At 47.0% G+C, this 11,029-nt stretch overlaps 1 protein-coding gene across 1 annotated transcript in view; it reads left to right on the top strand.

Annotated features, from left to right (window-relative positions):
- The window catches only part of KIF17 (kinesin family member 17), a 67,731-nt gene extending 58,240 nt beyond the window's left edge, over positions 1 to 9,491 (top strand). Inside the window, 4 exon segments of the mRNA XM_007935660.1 lie at positions 3,993 to 4,251; positions 5,530 to 5,597; positions 7,608 to 7,725; positions 9,313 to 9,491. Coding sequence (XP_007933851.1) covers positions 3,993 to 4,251; positions 5,530 to 5,597; positions 7,608 to 7,725; positions 9,313 to 9,491 — 624 coding nt within the window.
- The last annotated feature ends 1,538 nt before the right edge of the window (positions 9,492 to 11,029 follow it).

Raw genomic sequence — 11,029 nt, 5'->3', positions numbered from 1 at the left:
TCCATTTCATTTTTTACAACTTCCAATTTTCCTAGAGTCATACTTTGTACATTCCATGTTCCAATGATTAATGGATGTCTGCAGCTGTTTCTCTTCAATTTGAGTGGTGCCACATCAGCAAATGAAGTTCTCGAAAGCTTTACCTTATCCATATGCGTAAGACTAGGTTTACTCTGATGATGCAGCTCTTTCCCAGTCCTGTTTTGAGAGCCTTGTGACCTAACCGGACTATTCATAAAGTTGTGCGGTAATGTATCAGACAGTGTTTCTTTGCTCTTCATAAGGTTTTCCCTGGCCAATTCTTTGAGAAGTGGATGGCCTCTTCCTTCTACCTAGCCTGTCTCACTCTGTAAGCTGGACTGATGATACCTGTGCACCTTATGCATCCCGCTGGGTTTGAAACACCAGTGGCTCAGCCTGAAACTCACATCAACACGTCACCACGGTAGGACAAACCAACAGACAAGTTTGTCTCCCTGTTGGAAACCTCTCCTACCACCCTTACCTGGGTCCCTGTGGCTGACTGCATATGCAGCATATACAAATATGTAAATAAAAATATCCACAACCACACCTATATGTGTACGTGAGTGTAGTCCCGTACAACTGCCCCACCTAGTTAGCATACATATCCACTTACAAATTATTGTTTGTTACTGCTGTTGTTGCACCCTCATTCCTTTTTACTGCTACATAGTACTCCATCATGAAATGTATAATTTTTTATTCATTCTTTTCCTAATGGACATTTCAGTTGTTTCCAATCATTTTCTATTATAAAGAGCACTATGCTGACTCCTCGCTTATGGACTATCTCCTTATCTGAAATTTCATTATGTTGCTGTTGTTAGGTACCATCAAGTCATCTCTGACTCATAGAGACCTTATGTACAATAGAGTGAAACACTGCCCAGTCCTGTGCCAGCCTCACAATCCTTGCTATGTCTGAGCCCATCATTGCAGGCACTGTGTCAATCCATCTCATTGAGGGCCTTCCCCTCTTTCATGGACCCTCCACCTTACCAAGCATGATATCCTTCTCCAGGGAATGGTCCCTTCTGACAACATGAGCAAAGTAGGTGAGACAATGTATGGCCATTCTTGCTTCCAGGGAGCACTCTGGCTGAATTTCTTCCAGGACAGATTTGTTAGTTCTTTTAGCAGTCCATGGTACTTTCAGCATTCTTCACCAGCACCACAATTCAAAAGCACCAACTCTTCTTTGGTCTTCCTTATTCATTGTCCAGCTCTCACATGCATAAGATGCGATTGAAAATACCATGGCTTAAGTTAAGCACACTTAATCTTCAAGAAGACATCTTTGCTCTTCAGTACTTGAAAGAGGTCTTTTGCAACAGATTTGCCCAGTGCAGTATGTCATCTGATGTCTTGACTGTTACTTCTATTGGTGTTGATTGTAGAACCAATATGAAGTCTTTGACAACTTCAACCTTTTCTCCATTTATTATGATGCTGGTTATTGTCCAGTTGTGAGAATTTTTATTCTCTTTATATTGAGGTGTAATTCACACTGCAGAATGTAGTCTTTAATCTTCATCAGTAAATGCTTTAAGTCATCCTCACTTTCAGCAAGCAAAATTGTGTCATCTGTGTATCTCAGGTTGTTAATGAGTCTTTCTCCAATCCTGATGCCACATTCTTCTTCACGTAGTCCAGCTTCTCGGATTATTTCCTTAGCATACAGACTGAATAAGTATGGTAAAAGGATACAACTCTTGATGCACTCCCTTCCTGATTTTAAACCATGCAGTATCTCCTTGTTCTGTTTGAACAACAGCCTCCTGGTCTATGTACAGGTTCTGCATGAGTACAATTAAGTGTTCTGGAATTCCATTCTTCTCAATGTTACCCATAATTTGTTATGATCCACACTATCGAATGCTTTTGCACAGTCAGTGAAACACAGGTAAACATCTTTCTGTATTCTTTGCTTTGAACCAAGATGCATCTGACATCAGCAGTGATATCCTTCGTTCCATGTCCCCTTCTGAATCCAGCTTGCATTTCTGGAAGTTCTCTGTCAGTATACTGCTGCAACCATTTTTGAATTATCTTCAGTAAGATTTTACTTGAAATTTTGTTATATGACAATAATAAAAAAATCTGTCTATTTTGCACATTAACAACCTAAGTCTGGAAGTAAGAATGCTGAGGTGTGAGGCAAGGGTTAACACTGGCTGTGTATCAACTTGGTTGGGCCATGATTCTCGGTGGTTTGGCAGTTATATAATGTTGAAATTTGACAGTTATGTAATGATGTAGTCACCCTCCATTTTGTGATCTGATGTATCATCCTCCATTTTTGCATAATGCCAATTTTTACCTATTGACTTGGTCTTTGGAACCTAACCATATCGATAAATGAGAAGTAGGCAACTACTCCTCACTTAACGACTATCTTGTTGTCCAACATTTTTCATATATAAGAGTGAAAAAAAAAGTGCTGTCTGAATATTTTGTGTGTTAACAAGTTATGTCTGGCAGTAATGAACACTGAGGTATGAGGTGAGAGTAGCACTGGCTGTGATGGCTAAGACGTGTCAGCTTGGCTGGGACACGGTTCTCAGTGTTTTGGCAGTTATGTAACGATGAACTTGGCAGTTATGTAATGATGAAGTCACTCTCTATTTTGTGATCTGATATGGTCATCCTCCATTTTAGTATAATGCCATGTCAATAAGTGAGGAGTAGGAGTATATGTATATATGTATGTATATATAAAAAGATGATTACTATAAACATCACACATCTGCCATTCAGCTTAAGAGTTGGAGCATTAGTCATTTAGTTGAAGCCCCTATAAACCCCTGACCTCCTCCCTGCTGGCTGGCCTGCCCACCTCTGTCCCACCAGTAACTCTCTGTTCTTAATTTGGTGATTATCAGTCCTGTGAACTCATTAAAGCATCCTTCTTTATTGGGTAGACTGTACTTTGCTTTCTGAGGAAACAGACTGTACCAGGGGGTCTTGGGGCTCAGAGAGGGTGTGGTTACAGTTGGAGTTGGGAGTCCCCTGTGTTGGAGGGACTGGAGGGCCAATCTGGCAGACCTAGGGAGGAGACCAAAAGAATCTGGAATCCTGATCAAGTTAAGGTGGTATTTGACTCTTAAGTCCAAGACTTGTCCAAGCTGGAAAGAAACTAGTTATTTTGGTTCATCATCTCCTTTTGCCACTGGCCACCTGCATGACCTTTTATAAGCCACTATCTCTGACTTTCAGTGGCCCTGTCTTTATAAAGAAGAGGTTGGAGAGGATGATTATGAAGGTCCCTCCACTTCCAGTGAATTTCAGGATCCAACCAGACCTCACTGTGGTCTGCAGATGATAGCTGTGGGAGAGAGAGGAATCAGTTGAGCCTATTCCTCCCCTTAGAAAATTGAGTTGTACAATTCTTTAACATCATTTAAGGAGCTCTGGTGGCACAGTGCCTAAGGCATATGACTGCAAACTAGAAGGTTGGAAGTTCGAACCCACCAGCTGCTCCACGGGAGGAAGATGGGGTGATCTACTTCCATAAAGATTTACAGCCTCAGAAACCCAATGGGTTATGAATCAGAATTGACTCAGTGGCAGGACTGTGGTGACTGTATTGTTGTGCAAGGGGACTTTAAAAGGCTCCCAAATAAGATGTATGGCTGTGGGATAGTGATCAAAGGCTGGCAGATGGGGTTGATGATCACCCTCTTTTTTCTACTTTTACAGGGCTGTGGACAAAGTAGGTGTTCATTTAAATGCTAGGGGAAGAGTTGGGAAGATACATGAGTGGATGGATGGAAGGCTCTGTGGGTGGCAGAGAACATGGATGAATAGATGGAAGGATGGATGGACAGGTGATGGAGATAGGAATGGATGGATGAGTGGATCAAAGAACAGACGGATGAGTGGTTAGCTGGAAGGAGTAAAGGGTAGGATGGTCAGATGGATGGGTGGGGGCTCTCCCCTGTTCACTGCTTGTCATGCTTTGCTTTCAGCTTCGGGCAGCAGAGGTGGAGATCAAAGATCTGCAGTCGGAGTTCGAGCTGGAGAAGATCGATTACTTGGCCACCATCCGCAGGCAGGAACGTGACTTCATGCTTTTCCAGCAGCTGCTGGAGCAGGTGCAGCCCCTGATTCGCCGAGACTGTAACTACAGCAACCTGGAGAAGATCAAGCGCGAGTCCTCCTGGGATGAGGATAGTGGCTTCTGGAAGATCCCTGAGCCTGTCATCAACAAAACCTGCCTCCCAGTAGGTCAGAAGCTTGGCTATCCTCCCCCGCCCCCTTCACCCCTCCCCCGAGTCCTCAAGGCCATCCCCTCCTGCCACCCCAGTCTGCTGTCCTGTAGACTGACAGGGAGCTCCACCCATGTGACCCTGGGGATCCAACATGTTGGGCACTGGAGTCAGACAGAAGTGGGTTGGAATTCTCTACTACTTCCTGTGTGTCCTTACCTGTGAAAGACAGATTAATAATAGTACCTTACAGATGGCTGTGAAGATTAAACAGTGTAATACAGTGAGACCTGTGAGAGCTGGAACTCGATGGGACTACTTTTGTTTTTCCAGGTCTCTCAAGTTTTCCACCTTAGACAGGCTGCAGTCTTACCACTTTTCTGTCACTCACTGAAGTGGAAAACATTTGCATTTTCCTTCTCTGAGAGGTTTCCACCTTACACAGGTTCCAGCTTTAACAGGTTTTACTGTACATGTGAAATCCTTAGGGTAATGCCTGGCATTTAGTAAGTGCTTCATACCGTTTATCATTATCAGGTATCATTGTCATTATTTCGTCCTCACAACAGCCCTGTGAAGTACATAGGACTAAGATTATCGTACCTTCTTTACATGTGAGGAAATTGAATCTCAGAGATTAAATGACTTATCCAAAGCCACAGTCACAGTAGTAAGCTACAGACCCAGGGGCAGAAACCAGCTGTTCAGCATTCCAGGTCTGGGTCAATAATCTGCTTCTGCCACTCGCTTCCTGTATGACCTTATGTAAGTCATTGTGCATCTCTGGCCTTCAGTCCCCCCATCTTTACTAAGACGGCATTGGGCAGGATGAACCTGAAGGTCCCTCACCTCCAGTGAGTCTAAGAGTCAAGTCAGACCTCACTGTGGTCTTCCTCTAACCGCTTAGGGAGTAGCAGCTCTTACATCCCACCACACCCCCCCAGCAGTCCTCCCATCAGTGTTCATCCAGGTCCTCCATTTTGAATGTGTGTGGATGGCCACTGACACCTATTCCTGCTAAGACTTCAGCCGGTTCCATTTCCCACAACCTCTGGGTGGTGGTAGAGCACCCCCTGCACACTCCCTTCCACCCACCCTCAACCCCACTGTCCTGCCTAGGGGCAGGGGAGTAGCTCTTGGCATCTGCCCTCCTGTTGTCTGTTTCCAAAGTCATTCCTGGGCTTGGTCTGGTGAAGTGTCCTAGTCTAACCCACTACTGGGCAGAGCCCTGTAGCCCAGTCTCACCCTGGCCCCCGAACCTGGTGGCAGTGCCTCAGCTGTTGTTTTCTCGTAGCAGTTCCAACAGGGCCAGCGAACAAACCAGTCCGCAAAACTTCTGCAGCAGACAATGGTGAACCAGGCATGGTAAGGGCCCTGGGAGAGTGCATGAGGAGTGGGGAGGTTCATGGGCTTTGCCTGCAAAGTGCAGTGGGGTCAGTGTCATGGGGACCTGGACTTTTACTTTTGTCTCACTTAAAGATTAAAGCAGGAGCTGGGCCTGGAGCCGTTTCTGTGTAGACCCCATCCCCAATAGGAAGGTGGATGGTTCCAGGTGACCCATCCTGCTGGCGAAGGGTGGGGGCTTCACTTCAAACCCAGAGAACAGGCAGTACATTCTGGTCCTGGGCCCCGGGTGATATCCTCAGATCAAGAATGGGCTTCAAAGGGTCCGTGAGACAGGAATTTGGATCCTCAGGTCATTTTATTTTATTTCCATCTCTCTCATATTTTGCATTACACGTGAAAAATATACTTTTAAACCGTTGTTGTTGTTATGTGCCGTTGAGTCTGCCCCGACTCATAGCGACCCCTCCTTGGGTTTCCGAGGCAGTATCACTACGGAAGTAGGATTGCCCAACCTTCCTTCTGAGGAGTGGAAGGTTGGGCAATCCTACTTCCGTAGTGATACTTTTAAACTAGGGGCTGGTAAATTTTTTCTCTAAAGGGCAAGATAATAACTGTTTTAGACTTTGCAGGCCATATGGTATCTGTGACAACTACTCAACTCTGCTGGTAATGTGAAAACAGCCGTAGATGATACTTAAATGAATGTGTGTGGGTGTGTTTCAATAAAGCTTTACTTACAAAAATAGGCTATGGGCCACATTTGGCCCACAGGCCATAATTTCCTGAACCTTGCCTTAAACCATTCCAGATATTCCAGAAAACCCACATAGAATATACCTTTACCATCATAAGGCCACTTTTGGAATTCCAGCCAAGCACCTGGAATGGTGGATGCAAGGAATGTCTCACATTGATCTCAAGCTCTGATTGGCTATTTTTGACAGCTTAACTTCTTTAAAAAGGGAAAGTTGTTGCTGAAAACAAAACATTAACTTGGGACCACAGAAGGGTGGCATTAGAATGTTTTTAGTTCCAAGTGAAAGATACCCAGAGCAAACAATCATATGCAAAATAGGGAATTTGTTGGTTCATGGAAGTGGGCTGGTTTCAGGCATGGCTGGATCTAGGGGCACAAATAATGTTGTCAGGGCTCTGTGTCTTCCTTTACCTCATGGCTCTGCTTCCCTTAGTATGCTGGCTTCAGTCTCAGGCTGGCCCTCTTTGCATAGCAGGAAGGATGGCTGCTGGCAACTTATGATCCAAAAGGAAGAGAGACTCATTAGCTTGAAGTCCTTAAGCCAGAGTGTGTGGAAGGATTCTGATTGGATCTGCCTGGGTCATGAGCCAACTCCTGGACCAGTTACTATGTCCAGGAAGATGTAGTTCTGGGACTGGCCCAATCCAGGTTATATTCCTCCTCTGTAGTAAGGGGTGGAAGTGGCAGAGTAGTGGTGTTAGGGCAATACGAATGGTAACTTCACCAGGACCTGATCAAGTAGGAGAAGGGTGTTCTCTGAAGGCTGAGGACCCCACGTCCACTATAACAGTGAAATGTCCTAGTGATGAAAAGGTTGGGACTCTAGCTACAGTGATCATAAATGCACCATTGCCTGAGTTGAGTACTGTGTCACCTATTCTATGAATATGTTGTGATAGGTTTGGGTTATAAAATAGCACCATACCCCTGTTGGAGCTGTTAAGATACCCTGTTTTGAAGTTTACCTGATTGAGCCAGGGAACAAGGCACTTTGCATCCCAAGGAAGGGAAGGTGGGAGGTAGGCCTGACTTGAGACTGCCACTCCTCTGGCCCGAGCTGCCTGGGGTCTTATCCCTGGAGGCCATGGTCTGTAGTAAAGTTACCTCAGAGCGGGTAGCGACTGCTGCACCCCTGTGACACAGGCTAGGGGAGGCTTAGGGAAGCCCACCCCCTCAGCCTTGCAGAGGCCACTGAGAGTCCTAAGAAGGACCCAGATAAGGACTGCACAAACAGGGGGTCCTTACCCATGGGGAACTGGCAATCCTAGCAGGAAGAAGACCGCTACAAGCTGATGCTCAGTCGGAGCGACAGTGAAAACATTGCCAGTAACTACTTCCGACCCAAGAGGGCCAGCCAGATCCTCAGCACGGACCCCATGAAGAGCCTCAGTGAGTGACCCCACCCCAGCCCCCAGCCTGCCCACTTCCAGCCCTTCCCCAGGGCCATCCACGGCCCTCTTCCAACTGGGAGAGGCGCGGTGGGTTGAATTCAGAGGTCACACAGACCTGAGACCCTCTCCAAGCCTCAGTTTCCTCAGCTATTAAATGAGAAGACTTAATTTTCAGGATTAGACAAGATGAGGTGGGGAAACATAGCCCAGGGCCTGACACATAGTAGGTGCTCAGTACATAGTGTTCTCTTTGTTTGCCCTTTCTTTCCTTGGGCAAGGTGCTGTGTTTGATTTGTTATCTGTCTTTGTTGGCCTTTGTTCTGGTTCCCTAGTGCCTCTCTGACAGGAATACACCACAGACGGTTCAGGAGGCTAGAAGTCTGAGTTCAAAGTGCCAGGCTCTAGGGGCTGTGTGAAAGCCCCTTGACCTTGGGCTTCAGCTCAGCCTCTTGCTCCGGCCCACTGAAGCTAGAGGCATCTCTTCACTCAGGCAGCTAGTAGCTGCTGAGGCTAACAAGCCCAGGGGCGACAAATAAAATGGCACAGTCCTGACATTGCCAGATAACACGGCAGGCCATTGATTCAAGTCCACTGAAAGTCCCAGGATCAGCAGAGCATGGCAGACTGGTGAACAATGACACAGCTACAAGCAGGGTTCAAATGTGTCATAAGCTAGAGACCGTTCCCAAAGCTGTTTCTTATATATGGGAAGCAGACCACATACCCAAAGGCAGCTATTCAGCTGCTCCCAGTAGATTCTACCATGGAGTTGATTACCAGTCTCATCATGGGGAATACTTCATCCAGCTGCCCAGCCACTCAACCAGCCCCAGCCAAGCTGACACACAACCTTAACCACCACAGCCTTCAACACATAGCTCAGGGCCCAGGCATGGGGCTGCCTGGCCTGTGTCAGTTACTCCTGCCATCCTCAGACCCTGTATTGAGACTTCCTCCACATGAGGGCGATTACCCTGTACCTGTCCAGGACCACTGAACCAGGGGGCAAGAAGGGCCACAAGGGCAAAACAGTCTTAACAGCAAGAATTAAAACTCACTTCATTCTTCTGTTTTTAAAATTAAAATCAAAGACCACAGAGTTTCCAGTAAATAGAATAAAAGAGCAAGTATTAGTTCTACAGAAGGCCATTTAAGAGACATGGCAGATGGAGTTGGGGAATAAGGAGGAAAAATTAGGGCAGGAAAGAAAGTAGCACCGATCGAGTACCTGGCACTGTCCCCGGGTTACAGATGAGGAAATTGAAGCTCAAAGAGGTGAAGTGACTGCCCCAAGGTTATACTTCTAGCATGGGGTGAAGCTGGGCTTGGAACCCAGGCAGGTCTGGCTTGAGATCCCAGGCTGCCTCAGTCTGAGGTGGAGAACTCGAAATCCCCAGCCCAGATCCTTGCACTAGGATGGAATGCTGAGTCTGTGACCTCAACCAGAGCAACTTTTCATACCTTGGGGTTCCAGCTGCAAGATTGGGACCACCGGCTGGGAGGGGGTGGGCCGGCCTCTCATCCCTGCTTCTCTCCGTTCCCGGCATTCCTGCTTCACTGGCACCTTTTGCCTTGTTCTCCACAGCTCATCACAACTCACCACCAGGCCTCAGCTCCCCCCTCAGCAGCAGTTCTGCCATCTTGCCCACCCAGGCCCCCGAAATGCCCCAGCCCCGACCCTTCCGCCTCGAGTCCCTTGACATCCCCTTCACCAAGGCCAAGCGCAAGAAAAGCAAAAGCAACTTTGGTAGTGAGCCTCTGTGACCACAGCTGCCTGCTGCTGCCCTGCTGCTGGACCTCCTTGAGACTGCCAGGCCCTCCCAGGGCAGCCCCACACATGCCTCCCCCCCTTGCCCACCACAGAGACCCAGGGCCACTAGGGGCCCCTCAGTCCTGGGAAGACGCATTCTATTCCCTGTTCCCCAGAGAGCCTAGCTAAAGCTGAACCTCTGCCTGGGGCGTGAGCCCCTGGGAGACTGGACCCACTCCAGCTCTCCACACCACATCAGTGTTTCCACCTGCTTGCCTAATGAAGAGCCCACGTGTGCCCACCATGTTGGTCTCTGCCTTGGTGGGCTCAGGAGCCTCAGCCCTGCCCCAGCCCTGCCTTACGGCCTTTACCAGTGACGCCAACCGTGTGCAGCAACTTCCATATGCACGAAGCTCACCACCTTGGCAGCTGAGAAGTAGGCCTTCCTCCAGATGGCTCTGGTTCTGAGGGAAGCCCTGCCAAGGAATGCCTGTCTGAAAGGAGATGGGCACGGAGGAGTCCTGGTGCAGCTGCTCTAATCCTGCCTGCTGCCATTGGTCTGTGGCCCTTGATTGTGCAGTGGCCCCAATAAACTGCCTTTTAAGGACAAATTCCCCTTCGTGATCCCTGACAGTGTCACTGGGCCCCTCCCTGCCATGGCTGCCTGGCCCTCATGGGGATGCTGTCTCTGAGCAGGAGTTCTTAACTCCTGGAGCTGTCAGAACAAAGGCTCCAGGGTTTCTGCAGCCCCCTTCAGTCGAGTGTAAGTCCATTTTTCTGGGGAGAGTGTCCAAACTTTCATTAATTATTTTTTTTTCAACCTATCTAGGAATTTCCCCTCACCTCCCCCCCCATGCCTGGTAACCAACAAAGTCTCCTTCTATATATAAACCTTTCCTTGACTTTTTATAATAATGGACTAATACAATGTTTGTCCTTCTGTGATTGATTTATTTCACTCAGCATAATGTCCTCTAAGTTGCTCCATGTTATGTGGTGTTTCACAGATTCTACATTATTTATTCTTCAGTGTTGCATAGTAGTCCAATGTGTGTATGTACCACAGTTTGGATATCCATTCCTGGGTTGTTGGGCACTTAGGTTTCTTCCATCTCTTTGCTGTTGTGAGTAGTGCTGGATGACCATGGGTGTGCATGTATCTATTTGTGTCCTAGCTCTCACTTCTTAAGGATATATACCTAGTAATGGGATTCCTGGATCAAATGGTATTTCTGTTTCCAACTTTTTAAGGAATTGCCATACTGATTTCCACACAACAGTGGTTGTATCATTTTACAGTCCATATGATCTACTACTATGCCAGGAATGACAGTTTGAAGAGGAATGGTGTGGCATGCATCATCACAAAAGATGTTTCAAGGTCTGTCCTGAAGTACAATGCTGTCAGTGATAGGATAATATCCATACACCTACAAGGAAGACCAGTTAATACGACTATTATTCAAATTTATGCACCAACCACCAAAGCCAAAGATGAGGAAATTGAAGATTTTTATCAACTTCTGCAGCCTGAAATTGACCGAACATGCAA

This window comes from Orycteropus afer, unplaced genomic scaffold (assembly GCF_000298275.1).
Source record: "Orycteropus afer afer isolate SDZICR_OR568_19922 unplaced genomic scaffold, OryAfe1.0 scaffold00031, whole genome shotgun sequence".
NCBI classification, from domain to species: Eukaryota; Metazoa; Chordata; class Mammalia; order Tubulidentata; family Orycteropodidae; genus Orycteropus; species Orycteropus afer.
Note: the sequence above shows the minus strand (reverse complement) of the source record. Positions and strands in the feature narration are given on the sequence as shown.